Source organism: Scyliorhinus canicula, chromosome 5 (genome assembly GCF_902713615.1).
Source record: "Scyliorhinus canicula chromosome 5, sScyCan1.1, whole genome shotgun sequence".
NCBI classification, from domain to species: domain Eukaryota; kingdom Metazoa; phylum Chordata; class Chondrichthyes; order Carcharhiniformes; family Scyliorhinidae; genus Scyliorhinus; species Scyliorhinus canicula.
Window position 1 is genome coordinate 118942959 of NC_052150.1, and position 22818 is coordinate 118965776.

Sequence of the window (22818 nt, forward strand, 5' to 3'; positions counted from 1 at the left end):
CTGAGTAGGTAAAAGAACTAATCTAGATGCACAAAAGCTGAAGAAAAGACGAGTTATGACTCGAGGAAACGCAGGAACGAACAGCCACGTCTGCTTGTTGCTTTTGATGGTTGCACCACGTACATCATCCACATGCGTGTGGGGGGATGGGGAGAAGGACCATTTTCTCTAGACAGAAAGGGTACACCATGTTAAAGGAATAAAGGGCTAACAACTGCCTCTGCAGTGTGGTGAGCCTCCAAAAATTGATTTATCACCGCTGAAATTTTAAAATTACTATCTTATTTCCTTCTCTGGGGCAGCACGGTGGCCTAGTGGTTAGCACAACCGCCTCACGGAACTGAGGTCCCAGGTTCGATCCCGACTCTTGGTCAATGTTCGTGTGGAGTTTGCACATTCTCCCCGTGTCTGCGTTGGTTTCGCCCCCACAACCCAAAAAATGTGCAGAGTAGGTGGATTGGCCACGTTAAATTGCCCCTTAATTTAAAAAAATAATTGGGTAATCTAACTTTTAAAAGAAAATTTAAAAAAAAAAAATAAAAATTTTTTTTCCTTCTCTGATTGGATGCCCCCATACAATGGATGCCAGGGGCCAATGCACCATCGCCCCCCCCCCCTCTCTGCACGCCACTGCTTGCACAGGAGGAGGTCCCGTTTATCCTTCGCAGTGCCTCACTCCATGCTCCCCAATTGATCTCCCCTCTCAACTCCACTTTCCATTTCTCCTTGATCTTCACCATCCACTCGCCTTCCTGCTCCCCCAGCCACTTGTATATATCCCCAATTCTTCCCTCCCCTTCCACATCCAGGAGCAGCAGTCGCTCCAGCTGGGTATATCCCAGTAACCTAGGGAACCCCCTTCAGACCTTTCGCGCAAAGTTCTTAACCTGCAGATTCCTGAACTCACTCCCGCTCGGCAGCTAACCTCCTTGTTCTTGCACTTTATGCCCCTATTAATAAATTCTAGGATACTGTATTCTGTATTAACTGCTCTCTCAACCTGTCCTTCAATTACCTATCCACATATACACACAGACCCTTCTGCCTTTGCACTTCCTCTAGATTAGTCTCCTTTCTTTTATGCAGTCCATCTATGTCTTCCTACTAGAATTTACCTCACATTTCTCCGCACTGAACTTCATCTGCCACCTAGCTGACCGTTCCACCAACTTGAGTATGTCCTTTTGACGTTCTACACTGTCCACATCAAAGTTTTCAATACTTTAAGTTTGGTATCTTTTGCAAATGTTAAAATTCAAGTCTAGATCACTAATATATATCAGGAAAATAAAGGGTCCCAATACTAACCCCTGGGGAACGCCACCACGAACCTTCCGCCAGCCTAAGAAGCATCCATTAACCATCATTCTCTGTTTGCTGTCAATTTGCAAATTTGGTATCCACGTTGCTACTATCTCTTTAATCCCATGTGCTATAACTTTTCTCATGAGTTTGTTGTATCAAACACCTATTGAATGTCTATGTACACCACATCAACAGAATTGCCCCCATCAACCCTCTCCATTACCTTCTCAAAAACTCCAGCAAGTTAATTAAAGAAGATTTTCCCTGAAGAAATTCATGCTGGCTCTTCTTAATTAACCTGCATTTGTCCATATGACTATTAATTATATCCTGAATTATACCTTCTAGAGGATTCTCAACCATTGAAGTTAAACTGACTGGTCTGTAGTTGCTGGGCTTATCTTTACACCCTTTTTTGAACAAATGCACGTTGTTACCCACTTTAGGCAGATACGTGATCAATTCTAGCCCCACATTCTTCACAGTCACAGCACAAATGAATTAACCAGTAATTCTTATAAAAATTCCCTTGGCTGCCTGATGGATCTGTAATTGTTAATATATTTATGTGTCGGCACACAATATATTAATCAACAGAACTCGAGACTGACCTTCTTGGGTGAAGTCAAGTATAGCTTTATTTGTAGCAGTTTTAAAGCCTACTGATCAAGTCACATTTTATGCGAATACAGAATCTAGAAAGTAGTTTGTCCAATGCAAATACAGATGGTTTAGTTGAATTCAAAATACAATTCAGTTCGTGGTAATTTCTTCAGATCAAATGCACAATACAAAAATGAAACAAAAGAAAATAGCTGTTTGCAAAGCAAAGTAACAATAGATTTCAAAGGTTAGGTTAAAGATGAATTCAGAGAGAGAGAGAGCTGATTCTCTCTCGGTCTTATAAGGAAATCATAATCATTTTGAGGTTCTGTTCCCTTTCTGACTGTGATTGGTTTAAAATAATTATAATTAATCTAACACGACCGAAATGTCTGCCTGTCAAGTTTAAAGAGATAATGTTGGATGGGAGAATATGTTTCCATAATATGGAACCACCTGTTTCCCACCATAGTCTCCAGAACTGGAATGTTTACCCAGTAATGATAACAATAGGCTGGATTCTCCGACCCCCCCGCCGGGTCGTAGAATCGCCGGTGGGGGGCGGCGTGAATCCGCTCCGCCGCTCCGACGCCAGCTTCGCCGGTTTTTTGGAGGGGGGGGGGATCACGTTGTGCCGGTCGGTGCCGTTGGCAGTGCCCCCCCCCCCTCCCCCCCCCGGCAATTGTCCAGGCCCCGATGGGCCGAGCGGCTGCCCGTTTACGGCCGATCCTGCTGGCGTGAAATACATAAGGTCTGTACTGGCGGGACCTGGCTCTGAGGGCTGTTAGAGAGGTCCTCGGGAGGGCGGGGGGGGGGGGATCCAGCCCAGGGAGAAGGCCCGTGGTTTTCTGGCCTGCGATCGGGGCCCACCGATCTGCGGGCGGGCCTGTGCCTTGGGGGCACTCTTTCCCTCAGCGCCGGCCTCTGTAAAGCTCCGTCATGGCCGGCGCGGAGAAGAAACTACTGTGCATGCGCAGAGATCATACCAGCGGTTCTGCACATGTGCCAGAACACGCTGGTGCTCCCGCGCATGCGCTAACCTGCGCCAGCCAGCGGAGGAGCTTTGGCAGTATTTGCCATGGCGCCAACCACTCCAGCTCCGGCCGAGCCCCCGGAAGTGCGGAGGATTCCGCAAATTCCGGGCGGCCTGACGCCGGAGTGGTTCACACCACTCTTTGGTGCCGGTACGGCTCACCCGCCGGTTGGGGGAGAATCCTGGCCAATGAGTCTATTCTGCAACGTGGATATTCAGTTTGAGAACTGACTTCCTTATCAGATCTTTCCCATGCTCTCAGCATGCCCTGCTGTCATGCCTAATATATGATTTTTAATAGTATAATGTCACTAAATAATTTCTTCCTTTAAGCTTTTATTACCTATAAGAAAAGTAGGTTTCTATCACTGTCCAATAATCAGTCACCAGGTTGTAGAAACACAATTACTGTTTATTTATAACAAGAATGATGTTGAAATATGCCATAAGCGCAACTGGATAACGACAAGCTAATCTACTACCCCCTTTAACTGTCCCACCCTCTACACACACAAGACAAACAAAGGGGAAAGGCAAAAATATGAATGAAGGTCAAAAGATTAGTATTTTCTTCAAATGATGGTTCTTTAGCATGCTTTCCTCACAGCACAATGGTTGATCAAAGTCTCTGATTTACAGCTGGTAATGGTCTTCCTTGCAGAGTCATTCGTTTAATACAGCACTTACAGGCAGCAGGCTTTCTGACAAGACCCTTTATTTTTTATCAAACTGGGCCTTCAGCCTGAGGTTCACATTCAGGCCTATATCTTTCTGTATTGCTACTTTATTTCCCATCAAACCTTGCTTCCAGCTCGTGGCTTGACTTCAAGCCTTTGCAGTCTCGAGAGAATGACACCCAGTCTTGCTGGAGCGTCAGCGCTCACAGTGGTCTTATGGAGAGGATTAGTTGGATCCTTTGGGACAAGTTAGTCAGATTGCTCCATCAGGCTGCAGAATCAAAAGTGGAACCAAACTGGAATCTCATGACTCTAAAACATTCCAGTGGGATCAGATCCATCATTACCTGTCACCGGGCAGAGCACAACCCTTTGGGCCAATCCATTAGCCACCAGCCAAATCAATCAAACCATGTCATCACTGATATCAGCCAGTCTGCATATCACCAGTGGTGATGTTTTGTGCTTTTCAAAATGGACAATTGCTGAGCTGACATGATGGCTCCAGCTAGTCACTTGCTGGCTTCCAGAAGTTTCAAAGTTAACAAAGTAACTTCAAACATCTGCAATGTAACACTCCATGCATTGTCTAAACATTCCAGCCATGCCATCACCATGGGCCAGCAGACGGTCAGTCTGACCATGCTAACTTCAAACAAAGACTACCCTTCACAGATTCTAATCTCCAATAATGATGCTAATGGCCCAAGCATTAACTATTCTAACAAACTTCATTGAAGCCTACTCGTGACAATAAGCGATTTTCATTTCATTTCATTTCAAAATGGTTTCAACAAGAGGTCCTCGCTTAACAACCTAAAATGAGTATCACATAACCAAGACTTGTTCTGACTAACTTATGCAGTCTCTGGACCTGATAGGCAGTTACTGTTTACCCCCAACAAGAACAGAACTCCAGGCAACAGCCTATGCATATCTTACCATCAAGTCAGTGGTAGCGGAAAGAACTCTGACCCTCATCAAAAACCACAATTGATTGGAACCTTGAGAATTGTGCCTCCAAGACTAACTCGCGCTCCATGCCGTCTCCCATCATGGAAGTCTCATTATAGAAAGACGGATCACCCTAAATCCTGTCAACCCTCCCCCCCACCCCCCCCCCCCCCCCCTTCACCCCCCCACCCCAACCCCCACCACCCACCGGAAGAAACTTTCCATTAGACTTCTGATTCTGGACTCTGGACACACGTAAAACCCTAATTTGAATATTGTTGTGGTCGTGCCCTGAACCCTCTTCCTTTTTCCTTATCCCCCAATTATTGTGTGAATGCAAAAGAAGTGGGTGTATGAAACACTTCTTGTGTGTGTGTGTGTGTCTGTGTAAAAATAAATGAACCTTTTTGTTTTATCTTCCCTCAAGTGTGCTGAGCAGGTTATTGATTGAGGATTGGAACACTCCAAATTTAAGGGTTAGGGAAAATACACCACCATTTATAAAGGGGGAAATCACAATTTTTAAAAAACTTTCTGGTTATGGACGGGTAGTGAGCGGGGAAGTCAGAGTAGTTCAAATTGACCCCCATCCCGTCCATAGAACTTCCCTCAGTATCCTTGGATGCATTTCGCCAAGGCCCGATACCTTGTCAATCTTAAGTACAGTCTATTTAATACCTCCTCCTTATCAAACTTTAAACCCTTCTCGTGACTGAATTTCTTCCTCTTTCATGATCCTGGGTAGTATCTTCTTTCTTAGTAAATATAGATACAAAACATTAATTTAATACCTCAGCTATGCCCCAGACGTCCATGTATAAATGCCCTTATTGTTCCCTAATAAGCCCTACTTTTCCTTTTGCCATCCATTGTTTTATTTGTATAGCTTCAGAAGGCTTTGGCATTCCCTTTTATGTTAGCTGCCAGTGTCTTTTCATACTTAGTTTTCGTTTCTCTTCCTTTATCACCTCCCCTCTGACATTTTGTATTTGGCCTAGTTCTCAATTTGATTACCTACCTGACACCTCTCATAAAGACACTTTTGCTTCTTAATTTCTACTTCCGTTTTCATCCAGGGATCTCTGGATTTTTTGCCTTTCTCTCTTGAATGAATATTCTTGACTGTACTTCCTAATTTGTGCCATAGATTGTGGACATGTTTTGGGGGGGTCAGGGGGTGAATTACTCACCGTAGGATTCCTAACCTCTGACCTGCTCTTGTAGCCACGGTATCTGGTCAAAGCCTCAATATTGTCCAGGTCTTGCTGTATTTGGACATGAACTGCATCAGCATCTGAGGAATTGTAATTGGTGCTGAACATTGTGCAGTCATCAGCAACATCACTACTTCTGACTTTATGATGGAAGGGAGGTCATTGATGAAGCAGCTGAAGATGGTTGGGCCTAAGACTCGAACTTGAGGAACTCCTGCAGTGGAACTGAGTTAACTGATCTCCAATAACCACAACCATCTTCCTTTCTGTTATGTATGATTCCAACCAGCAAAGAGGTTTCCCCTGATTCCTATTGACTCCAGTTCTACGAGGGCACTATGAAGTCAATCACTGCCAAATGCGGCCTTGATGTCAAGGGCAGTCACTCTCACTTCAGCTCCTGAATTCAGCTCCTTTGTCTATGTTTGGACCAAGGCTGTAATGAGGTGAGAAGCTGAGTGATCCTGGTGGAACCCAAAATGAACATCAGTGAGCAGATTATTATTAAGCAAGTACCACTTGATAGCACTTTTGAAGACTTCTTCAATTACTTTACTAATGATTGGGAGGAGACAGATGGGGCAGTAATTGGACAGGTTTGATTTGTCATGATGTCATGAACCATGGGGAATCCTTGGGCGGGGTTCTCCGACACTCCGCGCCAAAATTGCGCTCGGCGCGGGGGTGGAGAATTACCCAAAATAGGCTCCCACACCGGCACGCGATTCTCCGGCGACTGGAGAATCGGCACCAGTCGCGCATGCGCGATCTTCGCAGCGCTGATCGGTTGCCGTTGAAAGCGCCCCCTGCGGCGATTCTCCGTGCTCGATGGGCCGAGTGCCCGCTGAGTTCCACCAAGTCCCGCCGGCGTGGTTCACATGTGGTCCCACCTGGCGGGACCTCGGTGTTCTGGCTGCAGGGACCATCCTGGTGGGGGGTGGGGGGATCAGACTCCGGGGGGGGCCTCCACGGTGGCCAGGCCCACGATCGGTGGGCGCGCTCATTCCGGGGAGGGCCTATGTTCCTCTGCGCTGGGCCCTTGTAGTGCGCCACCATGTTACACGGGGGCTGGTGCGAAGACGGCCGCCGTGCGATGGCTGCCGTGCACATGCCCAGCTGCGAGGGTGTAACTGCAGGGCACTGCCTGCAGCCGGAACTGCGGGATGCACGCTAGGGCCCTGCTGGCCCCCTTGAAGATGGAGAATCACCCAGGACTTTCTAGGAAAAAGTCTGGAGTGATTCCCGCCCGTTTTCCGGTGGGCGTGGGGGCTTAATCCCCGGAAGGGATAATCCCGCCCCTTATCTGGATTTCAGAACCATTTGACAGGTAAGTTCAAAAGGTGTTGCCAACTTCATGTGTTATAATGAAATGCTGTATGGTAAGTTGAATATACTGATGATTGGCTTTTGTTCTTAAAAGGTAAGTGACTATTAAATTGACCAGCATTGTGAGAATGGAACCATCTTCAGACACATTAGAGTTCATTATCCATTGGATAAAGTGTTATTTTGTGTCAAACAGCATTGATATTCAGATTTGACTGTGTTAATTTTCCCCTATAACCTTTCATTAAATGACAGCTCAAATATCTGTTTCCTGCTTAAAAGCTGGAACAGATGGCTGAGCCGTTCATTGATTTCAAAAGCTTTAGTGTATACAGCTCTGGGGACTTTGTTGACAACGTTGTGCAAAGAAAGCTCATTATGAATGCTTTACTGAGTTCCAAATTCCACTTATGGTTTCAGCTCAGCATGGGTCATTGAATAGAATCAAATTATGCATGCTTGGCTGAGCTCCAAATTCCAATAATGTATTCAGCTCAGCAGGGGCTGTGAAGCAAACCAAGTTTATTTAGTTTGGCAGTTTTATCACCACGTAATAAAATAATGGTTCTTCTAAAGTTGTTGTTTTTGAATGATGATCTGTTTATCTTGAGGTTTTAGGACCACTTTTGTGTTTATAGTGCCTGAAACTTCTGCTTGTGAGTGCCACATCTTGGTACCCCCACCCCCACCCACCCCCACTCCCACCCCATCCACCCCCACCCACCCCCACTCCCACCCCACCCACCCCCACCCACCCCACCCACCCCCAACCACCCCCACCTACTCCCACCCCATCCACCCCCAACCACCCCCACCCACCCACCCCAACCACCCTCCCACTGACAGCGGCATTTGAGACAGTCTGCTGACTCTGATGACCTTGGCTGATATCCTCTGTCTGGCAGAGCCAAGGCAGGCACCAACTGGGAGGGAGGGTCCAACACCATGGCTGGAAACTCCTCAGTCATCGCAGCCTCATCAGATGCCACAGGCACTGGCAGAGAGGCCTCCACCTGGAGCTCCCTGAGAGGAGCCTGCAGATATGGCATACAGCTCATCTGCCAGCATGTGGTTGGTTTGAATTTCCCAGCTCACCATTGGTGGAGAAATACCTAAGCAAAGAGACTAGTTAGGTGTCTCATCCATCTCACAAACTGGCAGTGACCGGCTCAAGTCACTGATACGATAGATCAGTACTTATTCATGTTGAACACCACTTAGAGGAAGCATTGAGGGTGGCAAGGGCATAGAATGTACTCTGGGTGGGGGACTTCACTGTCTATCACATGTCTATCACTAAGAATGGCTTGATCATATCATCACAGACCGAGCTGGCCGGGATCTAAAGGACATAGTTGCTAGACTGGGTCTGTGGCAGGTGGTGAGGGAGCCAACAAGAGGAAACACATACTTGATCTCATCCTCACCAAACTGTCTGCCACAGAAGCACCTGGTCCATGACAGTATCAGTAAAAATGACGACTTGTGGAGACAAAGTCCCATCTTTAATTTGTGGATTGCCTCCATTGTATCGTGTGACACTCCCCACTGTGCTCAATGGACAGACTTTGAACAGATCAATTCACTCCACGTGATATATCAAAAAACAGCTGAAGGCACTGGATCCTGCAAATGAATCCTGACATTATTCCAGCAATAGTACTGAAGGCCTGCACTCCAAAACCTGTTGCGCCCCAGCCACTGACTCACATTTACCAGTCCCAAGCTTCCATGCAAGCTGCCATTCTCCTGCTTCCCTCTTTTGTGCTATAGAATTAAACAAAGAAAACTGCTGACCTTATACACAGTTGCACAAAGCAGAATGGTGTATGCCACCTCTAAACAATTGTGAACCAGGTGCCACAATGTTCCTGCGTGTCGCTGACTTTATCCTAATGGTAAGACTCTCTTGAAAACTGTGTTGCACTAATGATTATTCGTGACATGCAAATATATTACAAGTGGGAACCGGCTACAAGCCTAGGTAACGCTCAAGACACAAACACACCACTGACTCTGCATCTCAACTTGCCATTAGGAAATCAAAATTTTGCACCTAAATAAGCCACATTTCCCTATTCTTGTGGACTCCATAAAATCCTCATAACTGACCAGGATTTTGACAGGAGAGTACTGTTCACAATGTTGTAAGCAGAACTTAATGGCATTCCCATTCTCTCCCTTTTTGCCATTCCCATGCAATTATTAAAAAAAAAATTTAGAGTACTCAATTCATTTTTTCCAATTAAGGGGCAATCCACCTAGTTTGCCATCTTTGGGTTGTGGGGGCGAAACCCATGCAAACACGGGGAGAATGTGTACACTCCACACGGACAGTGACCCAGAGCCGGGATCGAACCTGGGACCACGGCACCATGAGGCAGTAGTGCATCTGCGCCACCGTGCTGCCCTTTTCCATGCAATTATAATCAAAGTTCTAAGTGCTGGCGGTGAGCATGTGAAACACGTGATTAAACAGAGAAGATACCTTTTCACTGGTGAAACTCACCATCGGCTGAAAATGCTACACGATGGGCAGGTGATAATAGACCCTCCTGTTGAAAGAGGGCAGCTTTCCATTACAGCCAAAACATTTCACCCAACTCCATTGCCATTGAAGGCGCTGGATCCTGCAAATGGGTCCTGACATTATTCCAGCAATAGTACTGAAGGCCTGCACTCCAGTAAGAGCATAAATGTGGCATTTGTGTGTTTTCAAAATTTCTCTTGAAAATATTTCACATTATTTTGGTTTCACTTGATCCATGAGTGCATCATTGTTATTCATTGAGACTTAATCAGAGAGCAAAATGTACTGGTATGCCTCATAGTTGGCACACATTGATGGTTACAGGCAGTTAGGGAATTTTCTTTATTGTGCAAAGAACAACATTGCGTTTTCTTTTGTTCATTCTTTATTGAATGTTGCTTTCAGTGTTGTCCTCGCCAGCCTAAGGAACATGGCAGAACATGCAGGCTAGCACTGCCACGGTACCCAGGCAGCACCAGCAGTACCAGCGCACCGCCCTGCCCAAAGGGCATGCAGCTGGGTGCCTCTAATCCCCTTGAAGACCCCCACTAGTGCCGTTCCAACTGGTCCCCCTGTCTCTTGCCGGTCTCGAGCCTCCATGCAAGCTGCCATTCACCTGATTCTCCCCCCACTTTGTGCTGCAGAGTTCAACAAAGAGAACTGCTGACCTTACACAAAACTGCACAAAGCCGAACGGTGCATGTCACCGTTAACCAATTGTGAACTGGGTGCCATGAGATTCTCAGGTGCTGCCAAATTTATCACAAGATTAGGATTTTATTAAAAATTGTTTCAGGGCCAAGAGGCCCTTGCAGGTGAAAAAATGCAAGTTATTGTAGACACATAAAAAGGGCCGCTACGGTGGTGTACACACAATCTGTCCTAGTCCAAGCTACCAGAATGCCGGTCCTGTCCGGGCCTACTTTTACATTGTCCGGTAACAAGCTCTGGCTGGGTGGGTTTCCGTCCACTCGCGGGGAAGCTCATATTCCACGAGTCCTATGGAGAGATCGATTAGGGTATCCCCATGGGCCTTGTGAGGGTTATTAAACACATTCATGAATTTTCAGGGTCTGCAAATTTAACATAAATGTGGACCCACTACAGGCCAGTGTAATGCTCGATACACTGCAAACATGCTGCTGACTTTATCTCTGCATCTCAACCTGCACTCAGGAAATCAAAATTTTGCATCTCACTTGATTAAATCACGCCATATTTCTCGCTCTTGTAGGTTCTACAAAGTCCCCCCCGCCCCCGGTGTTTCTGAACACGTGCAAAATAAGCCATTGTACATGTACAATTTACATGTACAATGTACATATTGGGGAGCTGGGTAAAGTGGATCCATCCATGTAGTTTGGGAACTGGTCATCCAACATAATTTCAGAGGTTGGGGGGGTTGCAGGTCTTTGTTGGCTTGTACATGTGGTGACACTTGTAAATCCAGACCCACATTGATAAAACTTGACACATCTAAAACAGCACAAATTCCTGCTGGTATTCAATAAAATGTTTGTGTGCAGATTGAATTTTCCTCCTCTGACCTGTGATACAGTTGCCTCACCACCAGAGGGCAAGCTGTACTGAGATCCTCTGCGAGGTTTCTCATTTGGTGTTATCCCTCACTGTTAACAGGTAAACTCGATGCTTGCTTTACATCACAAATTTATATTTCAACCTCATCATTGTCTAAGACTCTGTTATAAGCCCTGATAATAATCCAGAACCAGTAGTGATATTGTTGCTTCCTCATCCAGGTAGCATTTCTTTAAAAAAAACACAAATAGAATTTCTTGATAATTTCCGGTCCTGGACAATAATCTACTATTATTTTCTAGGCAAATGGCAAGCGAGATCCCCCAGATTAGCATTCACCCTCCAAAGCCAAATTGGCAATTATTATTGGTAAAAAGACAAGTAACTGCCAAGAGCCACAGAAATCCATTTCTTTGTAAGCAATGTTTAACTCTGCATTTCCTCAGTGTTTTAGCAATTTCTAGCTGTAACACTAGTGAAAAATCAATAATGGCCGTTGCGAATGCCAGTTCTTCAGAATTTTGTCGATGCTTTTCAAGATATCAGGGTAACCTCACAATCTCTTAATGTTTTACCCATTTTCCCCTCCTCCTCATGTGAAGATACTGACTTTGCCAAGCTTTGCAGTGCTGATGTGCCATTTTTCTTGTTTGAGCCTGGGTCAGCAGTGAGCAGCGAACCATTCAGAATAGGTTGCAATTTGTTGGAAATGCCATTACTTGGGTATTTGAGCTCTCTCATTCATCTCGTGATATACTTGTGCCAATATTTGATGCAAGATCGATCTGACTACTGTACATTGAGCTCAATGGCGAATTAGTAAATTATTCACATTACAGCCAGTGGCTTACCTCACAGGCCAACCACACGGCACCACAGAAAGCTGAGAACAGTTGCCTTAACTCAATTTGAGGTTTGGCACTGTGAGGTAATTGAGCTGCAACTTTTGAAAATGCCACAGATCAATTTAAAAATTAATTTCAATTTCAAAAAATGCTAAATGTAATTTCTGTGTTGGCACATTCCCATTCCACAGAAAGGATGCAGGAGGTGAAGGAAAGACTACTGGATTTTGGGAATGCGATCCTACATTGCCACTCCTTGAAGTTGAGTATCAATGAGTCTAGCTGGTGGGGACTCAAAAGGTGAAGGTTCCCCACAAGGTGAGCCAGGTAGTACAGCGGGTGGTGGTTGAACTGGTTAAACACCATGATGAGCATCCCACGGGTGCCTGACAAAGATATCAAAACATACGATGACCCAACCAGATCAGGCAATGAATTCTCTGATTTTAATTCCAAACTCAGAATTCTACTGTGACAGTTAAAATCATCCAAAAGTATTTTTAAAAATAACGCCTTGTGCCAGAGAGTTGTTCTTCCAATTCAGTATTTATGGGGGAGGAAGTTTAATTTGGTGCTCTAACCTTAGATGTGATTGTTTGCTTAAGGCAGGAGTCAAAGACAAGTAAGCCATAAAAGTCCGTTGCTGTAGGAGACAGCTTTTTCAGAGTGGGTAGCCGATGAATTGAACAGCTCTGTGTAACCATGGTAATCCTTAGTATTTCTTCCCACAGCTCTACATTGCTCAGAAGACTCAAGGGTAGAGGGCACTGAAACAGAAACAATACCAAAAAAAGGGTAATGGTCTATGGACATGAAGGGGATCCCATCAACTTTAAAGGGTTACCTAATTACACCGATGGGTCAACTTTTACAGAACGTTGGTACCCAGAAATGGTTGCCCAATATTCTATCTATAATGGTACCTATTGCATCGGTAATACTGCATACCCTTGGCTCGCAATGGGATGGAGAGGAGCGTGTTATTTAGGATTCATTGTCCCCTTCATCCGCCATTCCCCTTCTCTTTCCCTAGCCGATGCCATAAACGCAAATTCAAAATATCGACATCTCATCCCAGGGCAGGAGATTCTGCACAACCCACCACATGTTTTCCAGTGGCAGAGGCAGCCCATAAGCAGGATCTTCTGATCCCACCATTGTCAACGGAACTTCCCATTGAATGCACCCCTTGTCACCAGGAAACCCATGGCAGGGGTGTGCCATCGGTGGGAGTGGAATATCCCACCGACGTTAACAGCCGGTCAACTCAGCCCTTAGAAACCTTTCTGTTAAATCGAGCCCATGTGGAGTTTGCACATTGTCCCCTTGTCTGCGTGGGTTTCACCCCCGCAACCCAAAGATGTGCAGGTTAGATGGATTGGCCATTCTAAATTGCCCCTTAATTGGGAAAAAATAATAATAATTGGGTACTCTAAATTTATTTTTTTTAAATGCTTTAATATTTTTATTGAAAATCTTTCATTATAAACAAAATAATATAAAACAGTTTATTCAGGTTACAATGGGGAAAAAAAGAACACAATAAACAATCGAGAACCCCAATTAACTTACCCTCCAACATTAAACTAAACCCCTTACAACTGACGGTGATTAACTCTTTAAAACAGGAAATGAATAGTTGCCATCTCAAGTAAAACGCTTCTGCCAACCTCCTAATGGTCCATATGACCTTCTTGAAATGTGAGAATGTCATGAGGTCACCCAACCAAGCCGAGGTACTGGGTGGAGTGGGAGACTTACACCCAAGCAGAATTTGTCTCCGGGTTATTAATGAGGCAAAGGCAAGGATATCCGCCTACACCACCGTCTGCGGCACCAACGTGTATGATACCCTGAAAATGGCCACCAACGGACATGGCTCCAGATCGACATTAAGTATCTCTGACATGAGGGCAGCATGTGGTGCAGTGGTTAGCACTAGGACTGCGGCACTGAGGACCTGGGTTCGAATCCCGGCCCTGGGTCACTGTCCATGTGGAATTTGCACATTCTCCCCGTGTCTGCGTGTGTTTCTCCCCCACAACCCAAAGATGTGCAGGTCAGATGGATTGGCCACGCTAAATTGCCCCTGAATTGGAAAAAAAATTAAAATAATTGGGTACTCTAAATTTATTTAAAAAAAGGAGATCCAGATGCTCACTAACTTGGGACAAGACCAGAACATATCAGTGTGGTTAACCAGACCCGGAGAACAACGCTCATACCTGTCCTCCACCCCAGAGAAAAAAACACTCCTCCTCAAATTTGTCAAATCACCCCTGTGCACCACCTTAAACTGGATTAGACTAAGTCAAACGCAACAGGACGTGGAGTTGACTCTGCAAAGAATCTTGTTCCACACCTCATCACCCAGAATAGGAGTCAATTCACCCTCCCTTTAACTCATTCAACGGAGCCGACTCTACTGATAGGATCAGGCCATAAATGCACAAAATGCTTCCTCCACCAGGCCTGGCTGAAGACAAAATCTTCTTCAACAGGGAGGAGGGTGAAGGGAAAAGAGGGAAAAATCACGAATCTAAAAATATCTAAATAGATTGGAACCAGGGAGTTGACATTTTTTCAACAGCTCGTTAAAGCTGGAAAACCTTCCTTCCACCAACAAGTCACCAAATCTCTCCAAACCCTTCCCCTCCCATGAGCTAAACGTCGAGTCTAAACCTTCTGGCAAGAAGAGGTGATTGCTGCAGATTGGGGCCAGCAAAGACATGAAGCTACGTTTGTAAAGTGCTGTCTGAGCTGCTTCCAGATTCGCAGGGTGGACACCACTACCGGATTCAAGGAAAGTCTTGCTGGAGAAAACCACAACAATGCCATTACTAATGTCCCTGGCTGGAATCCTTACAAGAACACACTTCCATTTGCCGCCATATGAACGCCGATCACTAAACCACCCCAGTACTTTCTCAATATTGTCCGCCCAATACTAAAATAATAAATTGTGTAAAACTAAACCTCCTGACTATCTCTCTGAAGGAACGCCCTATATTATTATTACAGATCCCTGAAGTCTGCACGTTCTCCCCGTGTGTGCGTGGGTTTCCTCCGGGTGCTCCGGTTTCCTCCCACGGTCCAAAGATGTGCAGGTTAGGTGGATTGGCCATGCTAAATTGCCCTTAGTGTCCAAAAATTGCCCTTAGTGTTGGGTGGGTTACTAGGTTGTGGGGAAAGGGTGGGGGTGTGAGCTTGGGTAGGGTGCTCTTTCCAAGACTCAATGGGCCGAATGGCCTCCTTCTGCACTGTAAATTCTATGATTCTACCTACCCAAATGAAAGAGGACACTAATTTGTTAATTCTGACAAAGAAGGACTTGGGGAGAAAAGTGGAGAGACACCGAAAAAGAAATAAAAATCTTGGGAGCACATTCATTTTATGTCTGAACCCTGCCCGCAAAGGACATTGTAAGGTATCCCACTTCTGTAGGTCAGATTTGACTCCATTAACCAGACTTGTATAACTTAATTTATGAAGCGAGGATAAATGGTGAGCCACCTAGATACCCAGGTAATGAAAGCTAGATCTGGCAAAGCGAAAAGAAAACATCCCCAGATTGGCACCCCTCCCCAGGGGGTTAACCAGGAATGATTCACTCTTATTCAAATTCAACTGATATCCAAAGAAGGAGTCAAAACTCCGAAGTAGCTTCCTTATCTCATCCATAGTGGAACTTCCGAGAGTGATCCCCAGCACATCTTTGGGATACCCCCCAAATCCGACTGTGGAGCCAGGAAGTTACGGGCCAATGAACTCCGCTTCTCACTCCAGATGCTGCCACACCTGCTGAGATTTTCCAGCATGTTTTGTTTTTATATTATGAAGTGGGCTGGGGATATATGCAAAATGGTAGAGTGAGAAATCTGCCCACACCAGTGTTGGAGAATTCTGATTATGAAGGCAAATTACTGCGGATGCTGGAATCTGAAACGAAAGGGAAAATGCTGGAAAATCTCAGCAAGTCTGGCAGCATCTGTAGGGAGAGAAAAGAGCTAACGTTTCGAGTCCGATGACTCTTTGTCAAAGCTTGCTGAGATTTTCCAGAATTCTGATTATATTTTCAGGTGAATAATCGGGGGATATGGAAGCATCTGTTACCTCAAATCCTGTTTATCTCCCTCCCCTGGACCCTGGTTTCACCTGGACCCTGGTTTCACCTGTATTCTGTTTTCACCTGGATCCTGTTTTCACCTGGACACTGGTTTCACCTGGACCCTGTTTTCACCTGGACCCTAGTTTCACCTGGACCCTGTTTTCACCTGGACATTGGTTTCACCTGGACCCTGTTTTCATCTGTATTCTGTTTTCACCTGGACCCTGTTTTCACCTGGACCCTGTTTTCATCTGGACACTGGTTTCACCTGTTTTCACCTGGACCCTGTTTTCACCTGGACCCTGTTTTCATCTGGACACTGGTTTCACCTGTATTCTGGTTTCACCTGGACCTTAGTTTTACCTGGTTTCACCTAAACCCTGGTATCAGCGCCTCCTGCTGATAAAACGTCACCATGTGTTTATGAGCAAGTGGCCAATAGCCAGATGTTATTGTTTTCGGCCATTCCCATTGGCTGCCTCGGAACCAATCGTCACAATGAAGACCAGAACTCCGCTGAGCTGTCAGATTTCAGCCAATCAGACCTGAGGAGTACTCAGCTCCTCTGTATGATTGGATGCACTTGTTGCCACTCACTGAGCGGCTCGGACTCGTCGATGAAGATTCTCCGCTGGTTGCTCAAGGGCCGGAGCTCAGCCCCGGCTCCGACCCTAGCCCCGGCTCCGACTTCAGCCTCGGCTCCGACTTCAGCCTCGGCTCCGACTTCAGCCTCAGCCCCAAGACAGCTGGAGCATTTCTCCAAGTTCTCCCCGTCGCCACTCTCCATGAAGCAGTTCCTGGACTTCGGTAAGAAGGCACTGCGATGTCCCAGCTCCCCCCCCCCCCCCCACTGTCTTGGTGACCCCCCCTCCCCCACTGTCTTGGTGACCCCCCCCCCCACTGTCTTGGTGACCCCCCCCCCTCCCCCACTGTCTTGGTGACCCCCCCTCCCCCACTGTCTTGGTGACCCCCCCCTCCCCCACTGTCTTGGTGACCCCCCCCTCCCCCACTGTCTTGGTGACCCCCCCCTCCCCCACTGTCTTGGTGACCCCCCCCCTCCCCCACTGTCTTGGTGACCCCCCCTCCCCCACTGTCTTGGTGACCCCCCCCTCCCCCACTGTCTTGGTGCCCCCCCTCCCCCACTGTCTTGGTGACCCCCCTCCCCCACTGTCTTGGTGACCCCACCCCCTCTGTCGGTGCCCCCCCCCTCTATCCATGTGCCCCCACCTCCCACTGTCCCGGCGCCCCCACCCTGTCTGTCCATTTGCCCCCACCTCCTCCCCCTTCCCATCTGTCTCTGTACCCCCCCCCCATGTTAATTTTCCTTACAGGATTCATTAATTATTATTTAAATATCTTTGTTCAATGTTTGGCTTTTGTCATTGCTACCAATCGCACCTTTTGTGCTTCTTTCTGACCTTTGAATAAGTTTTAATCACAATTCTATTAATTTGTTTGTGACAAAAATAACCACAGTACAAAATTAGCACAACAAGAATGGTAGGCATCATCAGATGCCTCATAACACAGCTATAACCTAGAATATTTGGAGCAGGGTATTTTGGAATTTTTGAAAGTTTTCAAAGACACTATTGAGCACACAATATACCATTTATTGTAACAGTAATGTAAGATGTCATTGTTCATGCCTCTATGTTGACCTTCATATGTTCTTTCTGTTTCTTTTCAAAGTGATATGCAACTTCGGAGCTCTTTGCATTCTTGGCTGTTATGAGAGCCATATTTAGCTGAACTTTGTTCTAAACAAAAGTCAGTCCCAAGCTATTATTACAAACAGTGCATATCTTGTATTGTTATGTGCATTGCCATAATGTTAAGCAGCATAAGGATTTTCACCAAGGAAAGTCTGAAGATTTTTATGTCTCAGTTTTTAAACCATACGGAATCATGTTTCCACCTGCTTCAAATGAGCATGACCGTTTTCTAGGTTATGGATTAAAAACAAAAATTCATTTGAGACGATAATTCAGAAGTACCTTGGGGGAAGCCAAGCAGTTGTTCACTTAAAAATGTCTTGGTATTTAAACATCATTAAAACCCAAAAGGTTATATTTTAATAGAAGTGGAAGGCAAGAGATTGTTCTTTGATAAATCTTTACAAGCCTATTCGATTACTAAAGGGATTTTGGTGCATATATGCAGGTGTTTTCTCAAACACTTTTAGTTGTGTTCAGTAGTGTGAGCATTTTCACTGGAGAATACTTGAGCTGCTCCATTTGTTGAATGTAGATGGGTGTTCCAAAACAGGACTGATTTTAGTTGTATCAGTATTTAGATATGTACTGGAATACATGTCTCTACAATATTTTGTACATTGCTGTTTGCCTCATAATGCTGGATTCAAAAGCTCCAATGGGACACAATGCAAGAATGTTGGCGGAACACCTTGTTGTTGCATTTGAGCTAATCAGTAAAATTAAGAGTACTTTAATATAAGACTTTTTTTTTTCTCTTTTCTTCCTGGCCACTCTTTGCATTTGATGGGAAACTTTGATTTCATGGCAATCTGTATAGTATTCCTGATCATACTGTTTATCTTAGGCTCCAGAAATGGTTGTGAGAAGACGTCCTTCACATTTCTACGACAAGAACTTCCAGTACGGCTTTCGAATATCATGAAGGAAATCAATCTGCTTCCAGATAATTTGCTGGGAACTCCATCTGTTCAAACTGTCCAAAGTTGGTGAGTGATGAGAAAATAGGCAGAGTAAGGAATTTTTTAATGATTGAATTTTAGTAAATTTTTTTATTGAGGGGTTGGCATCATGGTTAGTGGTGTCTTTCTGTTTCTCTGTTGGGTTCCCAACAGCTTGACAGTTTTTTCTGGACAATTACTTGAACATCCCTATAAAGATAATAACTGCTTTCAATCATGTTACTTGCTTTTCGATCAAGGTACACAATAAAATATCACTTTTGGCATTTCCTGGCACCATCTGTAACATTATGAAAGAGCAAAGAAACTCTATATCAACTTGTAAATGTTTACTTTATTTTAACCATTTTTGATTTGATTTGATGAAATTGCACCAATGCCATTTAAAGAACATAGAACATTACAGCGCAGTACAGGCCCTCCGGCCCTCGATGTTGCGCAGACCTGTGAAACCACTCTAAAGCCCATCTACGCTATTCCCTTATCATCCATATGTCTATCCAATAACCATTTGAATGCCCTTAGTGTTGGTGAGTCCACTACTGTTGCAGGCAGGGCATTCCACGCCCTTACTACTCATATTTCATTGTTCAGGAGTTTGTTGACGATGGATAATTTTAATAGGAATCTTTCTTGCTCTGTGCTAGGTATAACTGTGGGAAGTAATTTAAGTTAATTTTACCAGCGAGGGGCTGATACAAAACTAGGGGCAGAATTTAATGCCCTATCCCATGGCTTGTTTGATTGGGCAGGAGGGGGGGGGTTGTTATTTAATCAAATGGGCACTCAGCACCAAGGTTCCCATGCCCACTACATCACCCCCTCAATGCAGCTCCCCGGTGCTCCTGCCACCTCGCCTGGAATCGAGCAATGATACTGGGCCTTGGATTAGAATCTCTGCAGTGAGAAGCCAATCAGCCAATCTTTACTAACCCTCTGAAAGCACTTCACCCAAGTCCACTCCACCACCCTATCTCAATAACCCTTTAACCTAACCCACACATCTTTGAACACGAAGGTGCAATTTGAGTATGGCCAATCCGCCTAACCTGCACATCTTTGGACTGTGGGAGGAAACCGGAGCACCCGGATGAAACCCACGCAGACACGGGGTAGAAAGTGCAAACTCCACACACGTCACCCGAGGCCGGAATTGAATCCGGGTCCGTGGTGCTCTGAGGCAGCGGTGCTAAACACTGTGCCACCGTGCCACCCTTAGCAGCATAGCAATATCGGCCACCGCCTCCTCAGTGGTGCTGATGTTCACTGGAGCTGTTGTCTCTTATTGGCTGGCAGCTCACACTGAACATGACTCCAGTGTCATTGATCTCGGGGGGAAGGCAATGAAGGAGTCTCACCAGCTCGTCAGCCAGTGAATGAAATCCCTATTGGCTACATTTAATGCAGATATAGATGTTGAAGGCTTTTTTATCCTTTAAATATTTTATGCTAGTTTCAAAAGACAATATATTTAAAAGAAAAAAATTAGTTTCAGTTGACTTGTGTCGATCAGCGAAAAAGTATTCAAATTGTTTAAAGAAAAGCTTGACGTTGGCTGCATAAAAATGTTGAGAAATAGGAGAAGATAAAAATATTGTGTGGCCTGGCATTGTTCAGATTTCAGCTTGGTGGCAAAATAAAATACTTCATCATTCTGGGGTGAAAAAGATACTGAATTATTAAATTTTTAAAGGCCAACTTTATTGTAATTGATTTAAATGCTTTGTGATTGAAGCTTGTGAGTAATAAGCAAAATGTTACTCGCCAGTAGCATAAACATTATGGAATTGCTTTTGAGTCTGCAGACTTTTTAAATTTCAGCTGATAGTTTGAAACGACTCGACAGCTGAAAAACAAATCCACACTCCGTCTTTGTGCTTTCTCTGAAGCTGCAGTGAGCTTTACACCAAAATAGTGAGTGCCAAGTAGGACAAAATGGACTATTAAGAGGAAAGCAGCAGTTATGGGAAGCATTCCACCTTTTCAAGAAAAGACTACCACTGAGCTGATCACCAAAAATTTGACTGCTGATGCTGAGCCACAATAAGTTTTATACAGTATATACTAAGAAAGATGTTCCGCCAATCTTAACTACATCTATGCTTTCTAGTCGTCAATGCAAAGATGGCGTAAACATTTTTGAATTGTCCGGATCAATTAATTGCCCCTGCGTTGCTTTTTGTTTATTTTAGTACAGATCCAGAGTTTCAAAATGTATTTTAGTAGTAAACTGCCATACTAGCTGGAAAGATTTTTTTCCCACGTTGTTTAGTGAGGCTGAGTTGGAAATGGATTGGGTGGGGCGGGGAAGGGGGGGCGGGGGGGGGGGGGGGTGACTTGACTTTCACTTGACCTTACTGATTTTTGTATGAAGAGCACATAGGAATTTAGGTTTAACTTCCAACTGTTGCTGATCTTGGAGGAAGCAGTGGAGGTGGTGGCGTCAGACCACTCAGGGAGTCGAGTGCTTATGGTCTAATGTTATCCTGTAATTGACTGGTCTTTTATGTTTCGGAAGCTTGTAAAAAGGAATACAGGAAAAAATACAAACCAGTATTGTGTAGAAATATTAGCTATAATTCTACAGCTTCAAGGTTAGTACTTTGGAAAAAGTACAATTCTTGGATTGTTAAAATATGTTTAATGAAAAACTAATAAAGCAAGCAACAGTCAACAAATACAGAGAGCGCTGAAGCCAGTTTACTCCAGTTAATGGTTAAAAATTTATTATTTAAAAATAGGTTAATCTGATTCGCTGTTCAGTGAGCATTAGTATCCAACATGACATATATTCTGAGGGTTTACATAGAAACATAGAAAATAGGAGTGGGAGAAGGTCATTCAGCCCTTCGAGCTTGCTCCGCCATTCATTATAATTATTCTGCACTCAGTTCAATAGCTTGATTTCGCCCTAAGAGCTATATCTAACTCCTTCTTGAAATCATACCATGTTTTGGTTTCAACTGCTTCCTGTGGTAGGAAATTGCACAGGCTTGCCACTCTCTAGGTGAAGAATTGTTTCCTCATCTCAGTCCCTAAAAGGTTTACCCTGTATTCTTGGACTATAAGCCCTGGTTCTAGACACCCCACCTTCGGGGGCATCCTTCCTGCATCTACCATTACCGTTCCTTGGCAATTCTTTATTTCAAGCATTGAAAACCGATGTCTCCTCCACTCAAACTACTTCTAAATATAAGTGTACACCTTTTATAATGCTGTATGTAATCATAAATTGATAGAAATTACCTCTCTAGAGAACGTGATACCTGAATGCTTAGTAATACTGAAAATGCCAAGTATGAAGGAAGAGATATTTTTTCAATGCCATGTGTAAGTTATTTCTGTGCAATATTTTTGTTAACTTACCAGAAGTAGAACTCGTCTAATTTGAAATGATTTGTGAAAGGTTTTGGATCATTTCAATGGTGTTATCACTTTTTCCATCAAGAACAATCTGATTGCATTCCTACAATGATCTTGTAGCGGAAGCATTTTCCTTGCATTGTACACACAGTGCTTTGGAATAAAATAGTCCCGTGGTCCATTGATATTCAATTTGGAATTGCCCTTGCTGATATTTTTCAAATTCAGGAGTGCTTTAGTGTGACTGCTTTATGATATATTGCAGACCACATTTAAAAAAAAACTTCTATTTTGTTAGGCAAAAAGTATTTTACAAACGGCTCACTGGCTTCAGGATAAAGAAGCAAACTGTAGAGCCTGAGGCTGTAAAGTTCAGTTGCTGTATTTGCACTACAAAGCACTTTGGATTATCTCACATCCTTAAAGATTTGAGGAAAGACATAGACTTCAGAATTAAGTTTGGATGTGCAGTTCACAGAGTGACAAAGCACATAGCAAATGATCCAAAAAATTGAAAAAAACAATTACAATGGATATCAAAATCTTTTGCAATTACATTAGGAATAAGGAGAAATGTGGGGCCTCTTGAAAACGGATAATAGCAATATCAATTAAAATGAGGAAATGGCAGAAGGGCTGATTAA

The 22818-nt window shown here is 44.5% G+C and overlaps 1 protein-coding gene across 2 annotated transcripts in view; it reads left to right on the top strand.

Annotated features, from left to right (window-relative positions):
- Positions 1-16709: 16709 nt before the first annotated feature.
- Positions 16710-22818, top strand: part of pdk4 (pyruvate dehydrogenase kinase, isozyme 4) — a 47491-nt gene continuing 41382 nt past the window's right edge. The window contains exons 1-2 of one of the 2 annotated variants that reach the window (XM_038797545.1): positions 16710-16941; positions 18697-18838. In XM_038797545.1, the coding sequence (XP_038653473.1) occupies positions 16752-16941; positions 18697-18838 (332 nt within the window). In that variant the 5' untranslated portion in view covers positions 16710-16751. The remainder of the gene's footprint in view (positions 16942-18696; positions 18839-22818) is intronic. The other variant, XM_038797544.1, reaches the window with a different exon arrangement.